At 43.9% G+C, this 23,804-nt stretch overlaps 1 protein-coding gene across 1 annotated transcript in view; it reads right to left on the bottom strand.

Moving 5' to 3' along the window:
* adgrb2 (adhesion G protein-coupled receptor B2) overlaps positions 1-23,804 on the bottom strand; it is a 1,120,188-nt gene that overhangs the window by 1,028,095 nt on the left and 68,289 nt on the right. The window contains exon 3 of the mRNA XM_041212905.1: positions 4,620-4,641. Within this exon, the coding sequence (XP_041068839.1) occupies positions 4,620-4,641 (22 nt within the window). The remainder of the gene's footprint in view (positions 1-4,619; positions 4,642-23,804) is intronic.

Below are 23,804 nucleotides of genomic sequence, written 5' to 3'. Positions count from 1 at the left end.
TAATTCGAATCCAAAGTCTCCAGTACCCACTTTAGCTGTAGCCTGAATGCAGAGATGGGTTTTGATTTGTGTCTGCTTATCAATTCATTGTGGAGAATGGTGGGGTAGAAGGTTAGGACAAAAGAAGCCCTATCCTTGTTCTGGGAGAGAGAGGGAAAGAGGTAAGAACAGAAGCACAGGAAATTAAACAGACGTCCTTCGTTGAGCAAAAAAGGAAGACTTATCAGAAGCACTAGAATGGAATGTGGCATCGTCAGAACAGATGCAACAGAGATGGTAAAAATAGGAGAATGGAATTGAGTCCTTATAGGAGGTGAGGTGGGAAGAAGTGCAGTCAAGATAACTGTGGGAGTCTAACTGTGGGCTTATTGTAAATTTTGGTCAAGATAGGCAAGTCAAGGAAAGTGAGGGAAGAGTCAAAGGTGGACCAGATGAAGGTGAGGGAAGTATTGAAATTGGAAGAAAGGTTGATGCAATTAGGGCAAAAGCAGAAAATGGCACCAATACAGTCATATATCCACACTTCCCTATATTCCTTAATATCTTAGGCCAACAAAGATCTAACAACCTCAGATTTAAAATTAACAATTGATCTAGCATCAACTGCCATTTGTGGAAAAGATTTCCAAACATCTACCATTCTTTGAAGATAGAAGTGTTTCCTAATTTCACTCCTGAACAGTCTGCCTCTAATTCTTAGACTATACCTCTAGTCTTAGACTCCTCAACCAGTGGAAATAATTTCTCCATCTATCTGATCTGTTTCCCTTAATATCCTGAAAACATTGATCAAATCATCAAATCACCTTAATCATCTAAATTCCAAGGATTACAATCCAAATTACAAGTAATCTCTACTTGTAATTTAAGCCTCAGAGTCCAGCAGTATTCTGCTAAATCTACACTGTAGTCCATCCAAGGCCAATATATTCTCGCTATGCCATGGTACCCAAAACTATCACAATACTGCAAGTGTCATCCAATTGGGACTTTGTATAGCTCAACATGACTGCTACCCTGTCGCATTGCTGGTCCTATAGATATATATCTAAAGGCCAACATTCCATCAGCATGTTTCATTATTTTCTGTAACTGTTCATGACATTTTAATGACCTTTGTACCTGGACCCCCAAGCCTATTTGGACCCTCCAAAGTTTAAGCATTTCACCATTTAGCAAATGTTCTATCCTTTTTAGGTCCAAAGTGAATAGATTGAAACAAATCCACATATACCATAAAAAGCCCAGTATGGCAAGGGCCTATATGGGTTCCCACGGCAATACATTAGGAAATTAGGAAACACTTCTATCTTCAAAGAATGGTAGATGTTTGGAAATCTTTTTCACAAATGGCAGTTGATGCTAGATCAATTGTTAATTTTAAATCTGAGGTTGTTAGATTTTTGTTGGCCTAAGATATTAAGGAATGTAAATGGAGTCAAAGGTCTTGTTGTTCATTGTAATGACAAGTTCTGCCAGGCAAAGATGCCCAGTATCATAGAATTCATGTTTCTGGGAGGGAGGGGAAGGGGGTGACAGCAAAAGGGCAGGAAATGGAACAGACGAGGGAATCCTTGGTTGAGGAAAAGGGAAGAAAAATACTGGAATGGAAGGTGGTATTGTCAGAATGGAAATAATGGAGAATGGAGAAACTGGGAGAAATCAAGAAAGGAGGCCCTTCAGCCTTCTTGTCCATGCTGGCTGGGAAAGAGCTTTCCAGCCTCATCCCAATTTCCAAGCTTTGGTTCATAATCTTGTAAGTTACAGTACTTTGAATACAGATTCATGTGCTTTCTAAATGCAATGAGCATTTGTGCTTCCACCACCCTTTGAGGCAGTGAGTTCCAAACCCCCATCACCAAGTGGGTGAAAAAAATCCCTCCACTCCCTTCTAATCCTTCTTACAATTACTTTAAATCTCTGCTCAGGGAAATAGGTCCTTCCTATCCACTCATAGGTCCCTCATAATATTATACACCTCAAACTTTGTATCATCTGCACATTTCTTTATCATGAGCCCTGCATTTAAGTTTAATCATTATTGGAAACATTAAAAAGCAGTGGAACTAATACTGAGCTCTGTGGAATCCCACTGGAATCAGCCTTCTAATCATAAAATACACCTGTTGGTCATTAATCTTTACTTCCTGAAAGTCCACTGAGCTAATTCTGGTTCCAGCTTGTCACTTCCCCCTAGTTGCACGGGCTTTTAATATGGGTGATGATGGGTGAGGGCTGGTTAGGGTTCTGTTTAAGAAGGAAGCAGAGTTCTCTTAGACTATCCAGGTAAGGAGTGGGGGTAGAGGGGGCATGAAACTCAAAACTGTTAAAGTGACAGAGGATTTTGAAAGAGTTGTAGATGTATGTGGAAAGAGACTGGACAAGGAGAGAAAAAGTAGTATTGAGATAGGAAGAAAGAAGTTCCGTGGGGCAATAACAGGCTGAAAGGGCAGTCCCATTTGTGGATCCTGGGAAGGAGGTAAACACACGTTGTAAGGACTGATCACTCAGGGTCAGAGAGGGAAGGTCAGAGGTCTAGTGAAATCATGGCAGATCGTGAGAACGGAAGAAAGGGAAAGAGGAAAGTGAAAATAGATTCATTACGGGTGCTGGTATCCAATAGCTATTAAAGCTTGCAATCAATGATACTTGAAAGAAAGAGAAAAAGGTTTTTGTAAAAGGACCAAATGAGGCAAATGATGAAAGGATCTGCAAAATAGGACAGCTTTAAGATAGAGTAAGTTGGTACTGCTGAAGAGAGATTTTGGAAGCATGCATGGTGTTCAGCATGGGTCTCATAATGTTTTGAGAGCAGTGGTTTGAGGAACGCTGAATATTGTGAAGATATCTGTAATCATGGGTGGTTCTGATACATGAAGGATTGGAACTCTCATGGAATAAGTCAGAGCCAGACAGTTGCTGAGGAAATAGAAATTAAAACAGAAAATGCTGAAATTCTGTTTTTAAAAATCTGTTTTTATTTCAGATTTCCAACATCTGCAATATTCTGCCTTTCATTGCAGAAAGAGATGTGGCTGTGAAAGTGAGTCTTGGTAGATATCTGATCAATAATAAGGGAAATAGAAAGCAATAAATATAACTAAGATACAAGGGACAAATGGAAAATCTGTTGAAGATTAGAAATCCTTCAAGATATATATTCCAGGAACGGGGGTGGCAGTAAAGTAAACATTACAACCTGATAATTTGATGAAATGGAAGAAAGTTCACAATTTATTGGTTATGGTAAGTAGTCATATTTGTTACGTGTATATTAATTTAGAGTTTAGTCGTATTCAGGTAGGGGCATTAAATGGGGTTCATTTGTGCTCCTATATATAGGAACAGACTCAAACTGTGGTAGTTGGGTTTGGAGGTGCATGTTTATAATATGTCACTGTAAATAAAAGCTTACAAGTATGCAAAGGTTAGGATCCCATTCTATCCATCACCACCTGGTTATCTAAAATAGAAGATTAGCTCAGTTCAAAATCATTGCACTGAACACTAACTGAAATTGTGGTCAAAGATACCTAATCAAGAGAAGGTGCTGCATTCTATGCTTATTCCTGTTATCAACCTAAATAGTCTGTGGACTCAAACAAATGCTTTTAAGAAGTGTCATTAAATGATTCAATGTGCCGACAGAGAGTGGCTTCTAATGACTTAAGATACTGATTTCCATTGATCTATAAAGCGCATTTTATTGCACTCTATGGGCAAAAAATAGAAGATTAGTGTTCAGATTGCTCCAGTCAGCAGTTGGCTATTTATCATTCCCCTCAGTTGCGAAAGAAAATAAACTGCAACATTGACATACTCGTTCATTGTTAACACTATTTTACCACAAACCCTCCCTGATGCCTCAGTGGATAAATGTACTGTGCGTTAAGAAAACATCCTTAAAATGGTACTTCATTTTTTGTATAGAGTAATGTTTGAGTTTCAGCTACTTTTGCTAGCAGTTGGTTCTGCCTTTTTATTTAACCGTCCTCATAAAATAAAACTGTAAGGTATGTAGAACAGTTTCAGCAGCATGCTGAGACTTGACCATGAAGCAGTGCCACACTATAAGTGGCAAGCATATTCTGCTAGCTCATGAACTACCTGTATTTTATATGGTTTTCACTTGAAGCAATGTACTCTAGTTCTGCTGCAGCACCAACATCTCAGACAGCATCAACACCAGTACACAGATTAACAATGCAGTGCACCTGTGCTTTGCTCAAATGCTATTTCTTGCTTCTCAAATTCATGCTCATCTCTCCTAGAACTCCATGTTTGGATCCTACCAATCAGGTTACTGCCCCTTCTACAGTACCGGAACAGCTCTTATCAAAGTCACAAATGAAATCCTACATGATTTTGACAAAGCCAAACTACCCCTCCTCATCATTCTCAACCTGTCCATAGTCTTTGACACGGTTCTTCACACCATCCTCCTCCAATGCCTCTCCACTGTTGCCCAGCTGTATGGGATTACACTCACCTGGTTCTAATCTTACCTGTTTAATGGTAGTCAGAGAATCAACATCAATGGCTGTTCACCACATGCCTACACAGTTATCGATGGTGTTCCCCAAGGATCTATCCTTGAACCCCTCCTAATTCTCATCTACTGCTGTCCCCTGGCAATATCATCTGAAAACACAATGTCAGTTTGCAAATATACATTGAACACATGCAGCTCTATCTCACCACTACTTCTCTCAACCTTCTCTAGATTGTCAGACTGCTTATCTGACATCTGGTACTGGATGAGCAGAAACTTCATCCAATTAAATATTAGGAAGAGTTAAGCCATTGGCTTTGGTACCTGCTGCCAACTCCACTCTCTCACGGCCTATTCCATCCCTCTCCCTAGCTGAAGGCTGAAACAGACTATTTGCAAACTCTGGCATACTTTACCATGGGATGAGCTTTCAACCTATTTGCACCTCCACAACGCTGTCCATCTGTACCCCAAAATCAGCTCTTCTGCTATTGAAACTCTCATCCATACCTTCATCACTTCCATACTCGACTATGCCAACACATTCCTGGCCAACCTCCGAGGGAGGGAGGGTTGCTATCCTGGGAATGAGACAGATTGTCCGGAGCAGGGAGAGGCTGCCCGGGGAAGGAAAGCTGACTGTCTGGGGCAGAGAGGAAGGCTGTCTGGGGAGGGAAGACGGACTGTCTTGGACAGGAAGGGAGGCTGCAAGGGTGCAGGGATGTGGGATGGAGGGATGGGTCTTGCTTCTTAGATCTGGAGGTCCTGTGGTTGAGTGGGGGAGGGTGTTTCGGGGCAGAGATGGTGGGAGAGAATAGTCCCAGACAGTGAGGTTGTGCTATCTATAGTGGGGTCCTAGGGGTTAAATTGAGGGTATTAGGCAGCTGAGTGAACAGTCACAGTGAAGGGGGGGGGAGTGGTATGCGGCACGGTGGCAAGTCCAAAGAAAACAGAGTACAGATTGCAAGGAGAATGAGCTGGTATGAGTTTGGTGAGACGGGAGTTTTAAACATCAATATATTTCTAAAATATCTGGTCTGCAGTTAGTATTTAACTGTGATTTACGTAAAGTTAATAAACTCTAGTAAGTTAATATACTAAAGTAAATTCTTCCAGCCTTAGGCAAGGATAAACAAGCTCTATTGGGTTTTTATGACAATTGGCAATGGTTTCACAGTCATCAGTAGGCTTTTAATTCCAGAATTTTATTGGATTCAAATTCTACCACCTGCTGTGCTGGGATTTGAACCCAGGTCCCCAGAGCATTATTCTTGGGTTTCTTGATTACCAGTATAGTAACAATCCCATTATGCCACCGCTACAAGCTCTATTGGAGTGCAGCTAATTAGTTAATTGGCTAACTAGTCCAATCTAGTTGTTGTAGCCTCAGTTCCAAAGACAATAAATATAGAGGGCTGGGTACATCTTTGCAAAATGATTGCAGGTTGCAAGCAGAGGTAGCTGATGCGAGTTTGGTTAGTGGGGAGTTAGGGTGAGGGAGAGGAGGTGCTTTTTTTTTTTTCTTACATCGGTGCAGCAGAAGGAGCTGGTTGGTGAGTAACTGGTAAGCCAATGAGGAATTAAGAAATGTGTATCTCTTTGTTGAAGGTGGTACTAGTATTTAATAAGTACAGTAAATTGTAGTATACATAGGAATTATTCTAAGTTAAATAAGAAAATAATTAAATTAACTAAGTAACATGAGTAAAACTGGAAGGACAGGTATTTGTTGCAGCTATGGAGTGTGGGAACTCCTATACACCAACATATCCGTAGAAAGTCTAAGCAGCAAGATTAATTCTGGATCAGGATTATTGATTTGGAAGCCAAACTGCAGACACTGCGCAAGAAGGGAACGCAAGAAATAACTAGACAATTTGTTCCAAAAGACAGGCACACGTCTTAGAGCAGGGCTGTCTGTTTTGATCACTGGTGTGATGGTGGGTGAGGCAGGGAAAAGGACCAAGCAGACAGAAGTGGAGGAGTTTCAGACTTTATATTGTCAAACAGGTTTGAGCTGCTTGCAACGTGCGTGGACAAAAATGAGGTCTGCAGGGTAGATGAGCACACTGGTAATGGCACAATAGTATAGGAAGCTTTTCAAGCGTGGAGAGCAATAACAATGTAGTGGTAATACAGGACGTGATCGGGGGGATAAACTTTGTCCTCTGCAGCCAAGAGTGAGAATCCAGAAGGCTATATCGTTTGCCAGGTGCCAGGGTTCAGGATGTATTCTCAGGGCTGGAGAGGAACTTGCAATGTGAGGGGGAGGATCCAGTCACCATAGTCCTTGTCGGTACCAACGACATAGGTGGAAATTGAAAAGAGGTTCTACATAGAGATATTGAAAAGCTAGGCACAAAATTAAAAAGTAGAACCTCAAAGATAATAATCTCTGGATTGTTACCTGAGCCACGTGGCGTAGGGTAAATAAAATTAGAGAGGAATGCATGGCTCAAAGACTGATGTGGGAGAAGTGTGTTCCAGTTTGTGGGTGACTGGCACCAGGACTGGGGAAAAAATGGGGGCTGTACCGTTGAGACATTCTATACCTAAATGTGCTGGGACCAGTATTCTAGTGAACCAAGTAATGAGGGAGGTAGAGAGGGTCTTAAAGAGGGTGGAAGGGATCAAATTTGGGAAAATGTGGCAATTAAAGAGTAGAGACAATTTAATGTACAGGTAAAGGTATTAATATGGGATTGGAATAACAAATCATGACAGAAAGGGGCAAAGAATACAAATCTCAGAGTAAATCAGCAGATAAGACTGGATCATACAAAAATAATAAAAGGACAAAACTAAAGACTCTGGCCTGACTTTTCTCACCGGCGATTTGGGGGCGGTGCCCACTTGCCGACAGGAAAAGGTCGTGGGATGATGTCAGGAGGACCCCCCCACCAACATCATCCCGGTCCCTTTAAATTTTTAGGAAGGCGGGCGGACAGCAAAATCAGCTGTCCGCCTGCCGACCTGTCAATGGCCAATTAAGGCCATTGACAGGCTAATTAAGATAATTAAAGACATGCCATCCAACCTTAAGGTTGGCAGGCAGGCCAGGAGTCCCAGCGGGCTTCTGATAAAGCATGAAATCTCATCCACTGACGGGATGAGGTTTTATGTCAGTTTTTAAAAAGTCTAATAAAGTTTGTCATTTTTATTAACATGTCCCATCTCGTGTGACATTGTCACATGAGGGGGACATGTTAATCATTTTTTAATTTTTCTATTTTTTGACTTTTCTTACCTGTCACTAATCTCCCTGAGAGAGGACTTTGCCTCAGGGAGCAGTGCGCTCTTTTGTGCGCATGCGCGAAAGAGTGCACTTTTACAGATGGGGATTCCACCCCCCCGCCCCGCCACCACCGCACAGGAAGCACATAGCGCTTCCTGTCGGGCAGGCCGCTGGGTGGGCCTTAATTGGCCCGCTCACTCAAAATGGTGGCAGGCCCCGTTTCAGTGGCGAGGAAAATAAATAAATACAATCTGTTAGCCATCACAGAGACATGGCTGCAGGATGACATAGATTGGGACCTGAATACTGAAGGAAACTAGGAAAGAGCATAGCAGTGGTTCTGTTAATTAATGATGGCATTAGCACAATAGAGAGGGATAACCTAAGTTCAAGAAACCAGGATGCAGAAGCGGTTTGGGTAGAGGTGGGAAATGATAATGACAAGAAATCCCGTATGGAGCAGTGAACAGACCCCCAGCAGTAACCACACGGTAGGATGGGGTATAAAGAAAGAAATAATGGAAGCTTGTCAGAAAAGTATGATGGTAATCATGGGGGATATTATTCTACATACAGTCTGGAAAATTCAGATGGGCAAAAATAGCCTCGGTCAGGAATTCATAGAATGTTTTTGTGATGCTTTTTTAAAACAGCACATTCTGATGCCAATCAGAGTGTAATCTATATTAGACCTGGAATTGTGCAACAAAATATGATTAATTAGTGACATAGGGAAGGAACCCCTAGGTAGCAGTGATCATGATATGATTGAATTTTACATTCAGTTTGAGGGAGAGAAGAGTGGATCAAAGACTAGTATCTTAATCTTAAATAAGGACAATTATGAGGGCATGAATTCAGAGCTGGCTAAAGTGAACTGGCACATTTGGTTAAGGGACAAGTCATAGAGATGCAGTGGCAGACATTTAAGGGGATATTTTAGAACACACAGAAGAGATACATTCCAATAAGAAAGAAAAATTCCAAGGGAAGGAACTGCCATTACTGATTAACTAAAAAAGTTAAAGATTGCATCAAACTTAAAGATTGTGTAAAGATGGGTGGCAGGCCAGAAGATTGGACATAATACAAAGAACAGCAAAGGATGACTAAATGATTAATAAGGAGATAAAAATTAGAGCATGAGAGAAAGCTTGTTAGAAATACAAAGAAAGATAGCAAGCGTTTCTATAGATATTTAAAAAATAAGAGTTAACAAAGTGAGCATTGGTCCTATAGAAAGTAAGCCTGGGGGATTAATAATGGAAAATAAGGAGATGGCAGATGAATTGAACAGGTATTTTGCCTGAATCTTCACTTTAGAAGAGACAAGTGACAGCCCAGAAATAGGTGTAAATCAGGAAATGGAAGGAAGAGAGGAACTCAAGAAAATTACAGTCACCAGGGAAGTGGTACTGGGCAAATTGTTGGAGCTGCAGGCTGACAAGTCTCCACGTCTGGACTTTACCTTAGGGTCTTAAAAGAAGTGGCTAATGTGATAGTTGATGCATTAGTTTTAATTTCCCCAAAATCCCCAGATTCAGGGAAGGTTCCATTCAATTCAAAAAGGGAGGGAGACAGAAAGCAGTTAGTCAGGCAGGCCAGTTAGCTTAATATCTGTCAAAGGAAAAATGTTAGAAGCTATTATTAAAGATGTTATAGCAAGGACACTTAGAAAAGTTCAAGGTAATCAGGGAGAGTCAACATGGTTTTTTGAGAGGGAAATCACATTTAACCAACTTACTGGAGTTCTTTGAGAAGTGACATGTGCTGTGGATAAAGAGGAACAGGTGGATGTACTGTATTTAAATTTCTAGAAGGCATTTGGTAAGGTGCCACATCAAAGGTTTTTGTGGAAAATAAAAGCTCATTTTGGGGGGGGGGTGGGGGCTAATGTTTTGACATGAATAGAAGATTGGCTAGCTAAGAGGAAACAGAGTGTAGGCATAAATGACTCTTTTTCCGGTTGGCAAGATATAACAAGTGGTGTGCCACATGGATCAGTGCTGGGGACTCAAGTTTTTACAATTTATATAAATAACTTGTATGAAGGGGTTGAATGTGTGGTTGCTAAATTTGCTGATGACACAAAGGTAGGTAGGAAAGTAAGTTGTGTAGAGGACACAAGGATCCTACAAAGGAACATAGATAGGTTAAGTGAGTAGGCAAAAATCTGGCAAATGGAGTATAATACGGGCAAATGTGAACTTTGTCCATTTTAGCAGCAAGAATAGAAAATAAGTATATTATTTAAATGGTGAGAGATTGCAGAACTCTGAGATTCAGGGGGATCTGGGTGTCCTAGTGCATGAATCACAAAAGGCTAGTATGCAGGTACAGCAAGTAATTTGGAAAGCTAATAGAATGTTATTGTTTATTGCAAGGGGAATTGAATACAAAAGTCGAGAGGTTTTGCTTCAGTTATACAGGGCATTGGTGAGACCATATCTAAAGTATTGTATATAGTATTGGTCTCCTTATTTAAGGAAGGATGTAAATGCTATGGAAGCAGTTCAGAGAAATTTTACTAGACTAATAACTGGAATAGGTAGGCTAGCCTTGTATCCGCTAGAGTTTAGAAGAATAATTGATTGAAACATATAAAGATCCTGAGGGGTCTTGACTGGATGGATGTGGAAATTATGTTTCCTCTTGAGGGGAATCTAAAATTAGGAGTCACTGTTTAAAAATAAGGGGGCGCTCATTTAAGACAGAGATGAGGAATTTTTTTTTCTCTCAGAGGGTCATGATCTTTGGAACTCTCTTCCTCAAAAGATGGTGGAAGCTGAGTCTTTGAACATATTTAAGGCAGAAGTAGATAGATTCTTGATAAGTAAGGCGATAAAAGGTCATTGGGGGTAGGCGGGAATGTGGAGCTGAAGTTACAACCAGATCAGCCATGATCTTATTGAATGGCAGAGCAGGCGTGAGGGGTCAATTGGCCAACTCCTGCTTCTAATTGATATGTTCAAATGTCTGGGGTAATAGGAATCCAAAAGTTTCATTGGATGGGTGTGGGGGTCACAGAAACGGATGCTCAGATAACAGGAGGGATGAAGGTTGGGGTCAGAGTGGTGTCATTAAGCTATTAATGTATATAATATTTTGGAAAATATTTTCTTTTAAAATAGAGGTTTAGTCAGTGGATGTGTCTTAATTGGATTAAAGCCAGCTAGTCTGGGTGTTTTGATGGGTACTGGTTTTGATACGTAGGAGATAGTGTGTACTTGCATTTCTTGAATAGAGCATTCAAGAAGTGGGGTGAAAACTAACACCTTTCTAGCAGCTACCAAGCAATATGTTTATTTTACTAATACAGTTAGTACTATGAAAAGGTTTTATTGATAGAGAGTTTTAGTTCAGAGGTTGTTGATAGAATGAGAATTAACATTCAATGGGGCTGATAGGTATACCTTCAGTAGTTTTCGGGTGTGCAGAGCAAAGGCAATGTGAGATCAAAAGGCAGCTGCAAGCCTCCATCTGGCACCACAGCAACCAAGTGAAAGGACCTCATTTTGAACTTGTAAGGTGAAAATGCTTTGCCTGGTGTTTGGTTAAGTCTATGGGTTGCTGTTGCCTTAATGGAGGTTAGTTTGGGAATTCGTTAAACGTCATGATAGTAGCAATTTGTAGCCATGTGTATATATATTTTGACCTGTGTAAATTCATAAAATGTTTCACTTAGTTTAATGTCCAGTCTCGAGAACTGGTGGTCTGGTTCCTGAATTTAGAGTCTAATCTCAAACTTAACACTTAAAATTATAGGTTATGACAGTTGTTTACAGTTTCCCTCTGGGATTTTTAAATAACTCCACTTTACCAACTGCATCGGTCATAACAGGTTGACATGAGGATGGTAATGGGTGTAGTTAAAGGCATGTTGAGGGTCATGGTTATATGTGCAAGGCTAACGAGGAGGTGGGGTTCACTGGTGACAGAGGGGAGAGGGATGGTTATGTTGTGTCTGCCAAAGGTAGAAGCTGGTGGGTGATTGGGAGCATGCAAGGTTATGGAGCGACTCTCAAATGTGATGGCACACTATTTTGGTTAATAGCTATGCAACACTGTCACTCTGAAATTGCGATCCCTTGGAGTGAGAGGAGGGTCTTTTCAGGTGTGTGGAGTTCAAGGTCAGCATAATTGGACAGCTAAAGGGATACACTAATAATCAAGAAGCAACTTGATGAGAACCATGCTCAGTTGTGTTCTCCTCTCTATGGTGAAGCCCACATATCAGCAGGTTTGCTCCCTGACTCATGGGTCACATAATATCGAGGTCCCAACAAGGTCTGGAGTTGCCATTTGTTCTGTGAGATTTGCCATTTGCTGCTGTTAGAATAAATGAATGGACGAAGGAAGGGAGGGAGGTAGATGGCTTTGGGGGCACGGCTGGTGGATGGCAGCAAACTTGAAACCTGAATCCTCCCGGGAAATGATCATAGCTAACAAGGGCTCATCTGGTGAGTCATTCTATGTTGCCAAGGCAATGGTCTCTCCATAAGAGTCTTGAGGGTAATGGAAGCAAGCTAAACAGTGTCTGAGGGAGCATTCTTGCACATGGCTCTCATCACCCCAGTCAAAGAACAACATCTCCATGCACAGTCATGTATGAACGGGAAGAACACCCATCTCTGGTCCTCCAGAATGTCCTTCACCTGGAGGGGGTGGAGTGGGGATGCCATGTCTAGATAGAAGCCAGGCACAGGTCTTATAACTGGCTTTGTGTCTTTTAGATGGAGGCAAACCTGAAAAGAAAATGCTCACTAGGTTATTACTGCAATTCATTCAGAGAACCAATTGGAGCTAGATGATGTAGGCTGCAGGCAACCTAACTTTTCTACTGGCTCTCATCCAGATGAGAAGGAAAGGGGACCAGCATAGAGCCAAGAGGAACAATGGCCTGAGCAGCAAGAAGCAGCAGGGTCTCAAGAAAGCCAGGATGCTCCCAACAAGGACCAGTGCGACGGTTAATATTGGCATGACCATGGGTACATAGTGAGCAGTGCACCTATCTACAGGTAAGTGAAAAGGTAATGCCGGAGGCACCTTATAATGTCCCAGCACGTAAGAGGCAACTTGTGTGAAACATCTTGAGGGGTCCTGACGGGGTGGATGTGGAAAGGATGTTTCCTCTTGTGGGAGAGTCCTGCCACATCCAGTCATAAATGGTGGTAGACAATAAAACAACTCACTGGAGGAGGAGGTGCCATAAATATCCCCATCCTCAATGATGGGGGAGTCCAGCACCTAAGTGCAAAAGGTAAGGCTGAAGCATTTACAACAATCTTCAGCCAGAAGTGCCAATTGGATGATCCATCTCAGCCTCCTCCAGGGGTTCCCAAGATCACAGATGCCCGTCTTCAGCCAATTCGATCCACCCCACGTGATATCAAGAAAAGGCTAAAGGCACGGAAAACTGCAAAAACTATAGGCCCTGACAACATTCCGGCAATAGTACTGAAGACTTGTGCTCCAGAACTTGCCACATCCCTAGCCAAGCTGTTCCAGTACAGCCACAACACTGGCATCTACCAAACAATGTAGAAAATTGCACAAATATATCTTTACACAAAAAGCAGGACAAATCAAGCCTGGCCAATTACTGCCCCATCAGTCGACTCTCAATCATCAGAAAAGTGATGGATGGGGTCATTAACAGTGCTTTCAAGCAGCACTTACTTAGCAATAACCTGCTCACTGAAGCTCAGTTTGGGTTCTGCCAGGGCCACTCAGCTCCTGATCTTATTACAGCCTTGATTCAAACATGGACAAAAGAGCGGAACTCCAGAGGCGAGGTGAGAGGGCTGCCCTTGACGACAAGGCAGCATTTGACCGAGTTTGGCATCAAGGAGCCCTAGCAAAACTGGAGTCAATGGGATTTGAGGGGAAAAGTCTCCACTGGTTGGAGTCACACCTAGCACGAAGGAAGATGGTTGTGATTCTTGGAGGTCAATCATCTCAGTTCCAGGACATCACCGCAGGAGTTCCAAAGGGTAGTGTGCTAGGCCCAACCATCTTCAGCTGCTTCATCAATGACCTTCCTTCCGTCGTAAGGTCAGAAGTGGGGATGTTCGCTGATGATTGCACAATGTTCAGCACCATCTGAAACTCTTCAGATACCGAAGCAGTCCTTGTCCAAATGCAGCAAGACCTGTACAATATCCAGGCTTGGGCTATCAAGTGGAAAGTAACATTCACGCCACACAAGTACCAGGCAATGAGCATCTTCAACAAGAGAGAATCTAACCATCGCAGCTTGATATACACTGGAATTACTATCGCTGAATCCCCCACTATCAACATTCTGTGGGTTACCATTGACCAGAAACTGAACTGGGCTAGCCATGTAAATGTTATGGCTACAAGAGCAGGTAAGAGGCCAGTAATCCTGCAGCAAGTAACTCACTCGACTCCTCAAAGTCTGTCCACCATCCACAAAGCACAAGTCAGGAGTCTGGTGGAATACTCCCCACTTGCCTGGGTGAGTGCAACTCCAACAACACTCAAGAAGCTTAACACCATTCAGGACAAAGCAGCCAGTTTGATTGGCACCCCTTTCATAAATATTCACTCCTTCCACCACCGAACAGTGGCAGCAGTGTGTCTCATCTACAAGATGCACTGCAGAAACTCACCAATGCTCCTTAGGCAGCGCCTTCCAAACCCACCACTGCTACCATCTAAAAGGACAAGGGCAGCAGATACATGGGACCACCTGGATGTTCCCCTGACTTGGAAATATATCGCCATTCCTTCGCTGTCTTCGCTGGATCAAAATCCTGGAACTCCCTCCTTAAAAGCACTGTGGGTGTTCCTACACCATAGGGACTTAAAACTGTTCAAGAAGGCAGCTCACCACCACCTTCTCATGGGCAATTAGGGATGGGCAATAAATTCTGTCCTAACCAGCAACGCCCACATCCTGTAAATGAATAAAGAAATCTAGAACTAGGGGCCACAGTTTAAAAATAAGAGGCTGCCCATTTAAGGCAGAGATGAGAATAATTTTTTTCTCTCAGAGGGTCATGAGTCTTTTGACTCTCTTCCTCAAAATGTGGTGGTAGCAAAGTCTTTGAATGTTTTTAAGCATAGTTATATAAGTTCTTGATAAGCCAGATTCTCCACGGTGACCTGCGTCCAAGAACTTGGAGGCAATCCAGCACTGGTGGCATTTACCATTGGCTCCTTCCAGAGCCCCATCGGGGACCTGTGCAGCATCTCCCAGTCTGTGACATACAAGTGCATCTGGGAGATGACAGATGCCTTGTTCAGGAGAAAGAACTAATTTGTCCAATTCCGCCTAGGTCCCAAAAGCCAGGCTGCAAGAGCATTGGGTTTTGCAACCATCACAGGTTTCCCAAAAGTGCAAGAGGGTGCTGACTGCACTCACATGGCCTTGAGAACTCCCTAGCAACAGTTAGTCACATTAATCAAGAAGAACCGTTTCCACTCTTGGAACACGCAGCTGATATGGGGTCACGCAAGACAAATCCTCCATTTTTGTGCTCAGTTCCCAGGGAGCTCTTAAGATTTTTACATTCTGAGCCACTATCAGGTGCCACATGTTTTGAAGGACCTCAGCGATTACATGGCCAGCTCCTTGGGGACAAGCGATACCACCAGAGGACCTGCCTGATGATGCCAGTTCATCATCCACACAGTACTGCTGAGCAGAGCTACAATGTCATATATGCCTCCACGAGGTCCATGATTGAGCAGACAATAGGCCTCCTAAAGATGAGGTTCAGGTATCTGGACAGCTCAGGTGGGACTCTCCAATGTCCTGGATCATCATTGTCTGCTGCGTTCTGCACAACCCTGCGCAACAAAATGGGAATGCCTTGGCTGAAGGAGGCATGGAGGACCAAGACGTCTCCTTGGACAATAAGGATGGTGAAGACGATGGTGAGGACGAGGGCCAGGATGTCATAGAGGAACATGCAGATTCCATTTCAAGGGTACAACGAGGCATGAGATCCATGACAATCTGATAGCTAACAGATTTCAGGCAGAGTATACTATCGAGATATTTCCTTTACGAAATGCTCTTTTTTCTCTGCTGGCTGGCAGACCCCAGCTCCTTTTGGATAAGAGACATTATACTTTGTCTGTACCTTGATATATGATAATGAATTAAATTGTACTACTTAATAGCTGCCCTGCTGGTGGTTGATCCTTTGCATGGACCAAACTGTGTTAATACACAGGGCCCTGACACCAAATGTGCGCATTAGAATCTGAAAAGCACCCCATTTTCCCAGAAACTTGGGCACTTGTAAGTAGAAATGCAATTTTTCCCATGTCTTCACAAAGTCAGTGTGCATGACAACTTGGTTGCAACATGAAATCTTACCTTGGCAGGAATGCACTCATGTCATACTCACAACTGCTCCGTATGGAAGGCTGACTTTGCAGAGGGCTCTTTCAGGTGGAACCAGATCTATGGGTTCACAGAAATGAGCAGCATGAGAATATCATTTGACCCCACAAGATTGCTCTTCCATGTGGACTGATCAGGGAAGATGGTGTTCCTGCGCGCCACCTCGCCAGTCCAATCACCACGTGCCCGAAATCCATATCCCTTGACATCTTTATCACTGCGAAATGTTTTGAGGTTTGGAGTCCACTACCAGCGTGCCTCACCTGCACTATGGGTTGTTAAGTAGCAATCACTCTGGTTCCCTCCAACTGCAGAGACTTCGACAAGTCTCAGTCCTAAATGGTCTTTGTGCGTGACTGTGATCCATCATTGTCGACAGCCCAGCCAATTGGACACCACACCCAAGGTAAACATCTACCCTGCATTGACCCTGCAGATCCCTGTTAGAGCTGCCAATGCTTCACATGCATAGCCTCACAGTCCTCGGCACGGTCCAGCACACAGGCCTATTCTACTCTCTCTCACATTGTGGACTAAGACCCAGGGCCTACAATGAGGTCTGGTGCACTTTGATTGCAAACCCTTTATGCGAGGTCTACAGCAACCCTTGAAAAGGAGACAAGGAGGCCAAACAAATCTCCATGAGGTCTCAAAAAGGCTTCAGGCAACTGAAACCCCAGCCCATAAATCCTACTCAATTCTCTTGCAGTTAACCTTGCCTGTTGCTACCTTACATGCATATTTCACCTGCATGTTAGCTCAAAATGACAAATCACCAAAGACAGCAAACAACGACTGGACATACCCACTACAGTTCTCTCCAAACATATCGGGGCACCCTGGTTTTCTACTGTTAAGAAGACAGTGTAGTGCTTCACTCTTTCAACCCTGAAACTGCATCTACAGTGTTCTTTGCCATTCACGTAGCATATTTAACTCCCCTTGAGTACGCTTTGCATCCACCCACATCTCGCATCAGGGTAGCAGCAGCAGGAGATGCAGTGACCTCACTAAACGTTCTGCGCAGACATCATTTTCAGAGGTCAGAGCATGATGATCTGCAAGTAATACAGCATGATGAATGACCAGGCCGTACACCCACAAATGGTGACCAGTGCTTAATCATGCACATGTTTGATTATTGAGTAATCACTATGTTGATAATGTGAGAAAGCTGAACCTCTAGCAGTTTATTATCAGGCTCTGATGCAGGCCCACATTCCAAGCACTTAAGTCCCTGAAACCATTGAAGCAACTAGCAAGATGGAATCCAGGAAACTTCCAAACTGTGAAATTGAACATATATTTACAAGTGCCAAAGGTATTTACAATGGTTGTACAGCCATACCACCTGTGTGACTTCAAAATTTCTTTATCTTTCTTCTTCTATTACTACGTCTAGGTGCAGCCCCAACATCCATACTGAGGTGCAGACAACCTGCTGACAGCATGCTATACCCGGTTGACTGCGGTGACTTAGGCAGGTATGCTCTGGTGGCCCAAGGACTGATAAGGGCCTCCTGCTCAGGTGCAGGAGCACTCTCCTTGGCATGACCTGCTGGGGTCAATGGGGTCACTGGCAGAGGGGAGGTGGAGCGGCAGTGCAGCTTTGGAGTATTCTAGGGTGAAGCCCCAAGGATGGCTAACTGGTGCTCCTCCTCCTTGTGAGTGCCCAATGGCACCTCCCTGACGCCTTGAGAAGGTGCACCTGGAAGGAAGTCAAGGTGCCCTGTTCCCCCACTTGCCCAGCCGCTGCTGCACTGTACCCAAGAGCAGTGGGGTGCCAGTCCAAGTGCATATCAGTAGCCACTGTGCATTCTGCTGGATCTGGGCCTCTAAGGCAACCATCACCCTTTCTATGGAGGCAGCCAAGCACTGAAATGCTGGAGCCACGACAGCAGACAGAATGTGGACTAACTCCTCCAACCTTCGGTCTAGTCTGCACATGGCTTCTGGCATCTCTGCCTAATGTTCCCCTGCCTGTCTCTGCATCACCAACAAGTCTCTTAAGGTGAATCCAGAGGCTCGTCATCTGCATAGCGATGAGGCAGGGGCCTGGTCTCCAGCGGTTCTGAGTTCTCGGCCGTCCCTTCCCCCACCAGCTGTGGATCAGTGTCAGTGACGTACTCACCAGATTGTGAATCCGAGCCGCATCGAGAACGTGCACCCACCAAGGTGAATGTCTCTGCATTGGTGGAAGGTGCATGTGAACATCGTGACTACATCCTCTGAGGCATCCTCCTCAGAGGTGCGTTTGGAGGTGGAACTGTAGCTGGTCTCCACTGTGGGCTTCCCACTTTTCTTGCTGGTACCTAGAACAGAGAAAAGAGTGATTTAGCGAATGCTTAAGCAGGCTCTTCAATTAAACCAAATGTGTTACTTTGTGAGCACATCTGACAATCTACAGACTGGAGGCATCCTCACTGTCTTTCTGGGGCAGACCTATGTCACCTTCAGCACAGGCACATTCTGGCTCCTCACAAGTTAGTTCAGCAACCTGCTCCTCATAAGGGTTGAAGACACGGATGTCTGGAATGCCGCAGCCAGTCTTGGCCCACTCAGTCTTATTATGGGCGTTTTTGTCCTACAAACAGACAAAAAGATTGAATGTCATCCCAATGGGTGCATGAGCAGTTTAGGAGATTGCATGCTTACGCCAAATCCAGATCTTTCCACAGTAAGTGATTAACAAATGGGATGCTCTGGAACTGATAGAAGATTGAGAGCACGAAGTTGCCAGCACACATTCAGTGCATGTGTCCCATCTGCTGCTGAATCCTGCAACCCAAACATCTGTCTGACATCCCTGTGCAGTCCCACACTTACACTGCCTGATGCCCTTATTAATGTTAGATTACAATTAGCAGATGGCACCACTTACACTGGCAGCAGATCATTTATCCTCTTCCTGCACTGCCAAGACAGTTTTCCAGTGAGCCCCATGGCTGCTAACCTCCACTGTGACCTCCATCCAGGCAGAATGGTCAGACAGGAAGGCTTCCTACTGCCATCCCTAGGAAACAGTACTTCCCATCTTTCCCCAATGGCCTGGAGGAGAACCCGCAGGTAGGCTTTGCTGAAACCTGTGGCCACATGTTTCTGGTCTGTGACATCCTGGTCTCGGCATAATCCGGAGCTCCTGGCTTGCAACTGGTGAATGACTATCTGGGTGCTGTTTACAAATGACACCCAGGCCTTCAAGCCCATGAAGTATTGGTAGGGACAACAACTTCCTGCTTGTCCCCACCATGAGATTCAGCAAGCTCCTTGCAGATGCATATGTAATGAGCTGAACAGTGCAAGATTGCACATGGTAAGCCATCCCACCCCCCAGCAGGAATCACTCTCACTTCCACCCTTATGAATGTTAGTTTACAATGAGTAGATGACCTGCCACCAATCCTAGACTCCAGAACGGAAGATTCCCACCAAGGATTCTATTCCATTGTTCCAGTTTCCCTGTCTCTGTTGCATCAGTTCTGACAATGCTATTTTCCATGTCAATTCTTCCAATTGTCCTTTTTCCACAACCAGGGATTTCCCTCAGCTGTGATTAACAGGACCATCGACAATGTCCTACTTTCTAAACTGCTTCTCTCCTGGCCATCTCCCAGAAGCAGTTCTCTTGTCCCAACCTGTCTCTCCATCAGTCTTTATACTCACGGTCTGCCACCTCCAACACGATGCCACCACCAAACACATTTTTCCTTCACCTTTCCAAATTCCATAGGGACCATTACCTGCATTCCTGACATGAGTTTACATTTATGCAGCAATTTCCCATGCAAGTACAGGAGATGCACCACCTTCCTTTGTAATTCCTCCCTTTCCACTTGTCTAATTTGTCTAAGTCCCCAAACATTCCTTCCAGGTGAAAATGCAATATTTACTATACTGTATTCACTACTCATGAAGTAGTCTCCTTTATGTATGTGAAACCAAAGGCATATTGGTTGTCCACTTTGCTGAACATCTCCATTCAGTCCACAAGTGTGACCCTGAGTATCTGGTTGCTTGCTATTTTAATTTGCTGTCATGCTCACACTAGCACCCAATTTGGCCTTGCATATCATCCCTTCCATCACATTAAGTTGGGATCGTCCTAGATTTACACTAAGTGCGGTAGCGGGAGGGAAAAAGAATGTTTTACCCACCGGCCGCAATGGCAGCTTATCATGCTGTATCATCCCAATCCTGCCTCATTAATCATACATTCCCAGGAAACATGCCATTTCAGTGGCAGGCAGGCTCTCATTCGCCCACCATGCCATCACCTCGCCACTTCCTTCCTAGGTGCCATATTTAAAGTACAGCCATGTGCATTCCTCTTCCAGCCCAGGACTGCTGCACAGAAGATATGGCCCAGAAAAGCAAGAAGACTGCAACATCCCCCCCCGATTCAGTTACGATCCCTGGAACACCTTTTGAACACTGGAGGCCCACCATGATGTCCCCTATCCCGCTTAGGGTGAAAGCCAGCAAGTAAGGTCCCCAATCCAGCATGGGAGGCAGTGGCAGTGGTGGTCAGCACCAATGCCCTGCAAAAGAGGACAGCCACCCCGGGCCAAAAGAGGATGAATGGTCTACTCTGTTCCACCATGATAAGTCACTCTTCTCGTCACTCTCAACTCACACACTCTCAAATCCATCATACGTCCACAGGGATCTCACATCTCAAGGGAGAGCACCACTAACTCTCTCACATACATTCTCACATCTCCATCAGGCTCATATCCTCTCGAAGTCACATCCTCATCCCATCCGTGGCTCTGCTCATCACACAAACATTCCACGCATTGCCATGTGTCCTACTCACACTCTCACCATCTGTTTTCATGCAGGAGAAGCTAGCTCAAAGCAGCAGAGAAAGAGGTCCCAGACCTGGGGTAGAGTGGCCCACATTAGGCTCCTCACCTCACTTTGAGGAACGTGCCATCGCATTGACTTGTGTGGATGTGGACCGTGTCTGCAGCAATGGTGAGGTCGGTGGCAAACACTCACAAGAAGGTCTTGCACCACATCATCCCTCTCTCCACACAAATGTGAGCGCTCTCTTCCCTGCTTTGATTCTGCTGCCATGCACTAATTAACTTTCCTTTGATTCATTGGGAGCTCCGCCAAATGACCAGCACCCTCAGCCAGCCAGTCCCTCAGCTCCATCCAGGTCCTCATTTCCAGCCAAGAGGACACTTCCTCCATTGAAGAGTTGGAGATAAGCAGCTTGGAAGATCCATTACAGTGCTTACCCTCACCCTCCACTAGCACACAGACATACTGTCATGAAGCTATTAATGTATATACTATTTCAGAAAATATTTTTCTTTTAAAATAGAGGTTTAGTATGCAGGTGTATCTCAATTGGATTAAAGCCAGCTCGTCTGGGTGCTTTGATATGTACTAATTTTGATGTGTAAGAGAGGAAGCGTGCATTTGCATTTTCTGAAAAGAGCATTCAAGAAGTGGGGTGAAAACTTGACGCCTTTCTAGCAGCTACCAAGCAATATGTTTATATTACTAATTAAATTTGGTACAATGAATTGGGGTTCATTGTTAAAAGTTAAAGTTCAAAGAGACTGGTGAGACAATGAGAATTTGAATTCAATCAGTGATGGTAGGTATAACTTTAGTAATTTTTGGGTGTGCAGGGCAGAGGCAATATAAGATCAAAAAGTAGCTGCAAGCCTCCAACTGGCTCCAGAGTGAAAAAACCTAATTTTGAATTCGTAAGGTGAAATGCTTTGCCTGGTTTTGGTTATGTCTATGGTTTGCTGTTGCCTTAATGAAGATTAGTTTCGGGAATTTGTTAAAAGTTATGATAATAGTAATGTGTGTAAATTAATAAAATGTGTCAAATAGTTTAACGTAAAGCCACGAGAACTGGTGGTCTGAATACTGAATTTAGAGTCGCATCTCAAACATAACACTTCAAATTAAAGGTTATGACGGTTGTTTAAAGTTTCCCTCTGGGAATTTTAAATAACTCCGCTTTACCAACTGCGTCGGTCATAACACACACCTCAGTGGGACGTAGATCCAGAGCAGGATCTAGTTCACAATCTGATGGTCACTGCACAGACACATGTCTGCAGCAAGAGGAGACAGGTTAAGCCAAGCCCCCCAGCTCTCAGAGGACTGTGAGGAAAGAGACATCTATGAGGTCCAAGTGATGTTGGATCCTCTGGATTCGGCCTTCCAATTCATCATGGTGAGTCAGCAGAAGGCAAGGGAACATCACACAGAGCAGCTGGAAGGAGTGCGAAGGAAGAATGTGTTTGCCTGCTCTCTAATGAAATGGTGCCCACCTGTCCACGTACAGAGGTCTCCATGAGAAGGATGATAGACGCCATGGAGACCCTGGCCCAGCAGAACAGATGTGCACAGACCTGCACTCCATTGCGGTAGCCAGGGGTGAGGTCCTGTAGTGGCAACACGAGAGAAACAGGGCATCTTGATGTCCCTCCAGGTGCTCCGTCCCTTCAAGGACTCAATTGTGAAATTGACAGAAGAAATCAGAGAGCCAGGGCTGACAATCAAACATTTTCTCTGTTTTAGTGCCCTAATGGATATCTGGCCCCTCAGACAAGAATGCATAAAGTGGCTTGGCTGAGAGCCCAAAAGTCTACACACTAGTTGTTTCACCAATGATCTTTCCTACATCACAAGGTCAGAAGCTGGACTATTTGCTGATGATTGCAGTGTTCATCTCCTTTAACAATTCTTCAAATAATGCCAGCATCCAGTAGGAGCTGGACAATATTCGAGCTTGGCACTGATAAGTGGCAAGTAACATTCGAACCGCACAAGTGCCAGGCAATTACTATCTCCAACTGGAGAGAGCCTAACCACCACCACTTGGCAGTTTATGGCTTTGCCATCACCTAGACCATGACCATCAACATCTTAGGCTCACGAATAAGCAGAAGCTCAAGTTGACCAGGCACATAAATATCTGGGCTAATAAAACAGGTAAGAGGTTGTTTATTCTGCAGCAAGTGGTTCACCTTCTGATTCCTCAAAGCCTCACCAGTACCTACAAGACATAAGTTAAGAGTGTGATTTAATGCTCACATCTTGTCTTCATGCGTGCAGCTACAACACTCAAAAAAAGCTCAACATCATTTGGGACAAAGCAGTCTACTTGATTAGTACTTCATCCTTTTGTGAAGTCTTAGACTTTAGCTCCTGTGAAGTCTCCTGCTGCTCCTGGTCCTCTTCCTCTTACTTATGTATCATACAAAGTGGGATTTCCACAAGGAACTCCACTTTGCAGCCTTTGAATGTAGGCGTCCATTGTTCTCTTGTAGAAAACCCCTCCACAAGTTAAAAGCATTAAAGTTGAATACCTCAAAAACATTCCAAATCCCTGCAGACAATTCAAACTTATGGTCAGATCTCTGCAATTAAAACAATACTGCAACATTGTGCCTCTAATACTTTTGCCTTGATCAACTGGTTCTGGTAAGTGCATCTGCATTGTGCAGGTGGTCACTTAGATTTAAGTGGGAAGGCAGAAGTAATAGAGTTTTGAATATCTTTCAGCAAGCAAGTGCTTCTTCAGCCCTCATATTTGTCAAAATGATCAAACATTGCAGATAGGGCCAAACAAAGGCATGTTTAGGGCCCTCCACAATCTTGATATCCTTCAAAACCTGAATTTCAGGGTTTTTTTTTATTGTGACTACAACCTACAAGACAAA

Source organism: Carcharodon carcharias, chromosome 19 (assembly GCF_017639515.1).
Source record: "Carcharodon carcharias isolate sCarCar2 chromosome 19, sCarCar2.pri, whole genome shotgun sequence".
Taxonomy (NCBI): domain Eukaryota; kingdom Metazoa; phylum Chordata; class Chondrichthyes; order Lamniformes; family Lamnidae; genus Carcharodon; species Carcharodon carcharias.
Note: the sequence above shows the minus strand (reverse complement) of the source record. Positions and strands in the feature narration are given on the sequence as shown.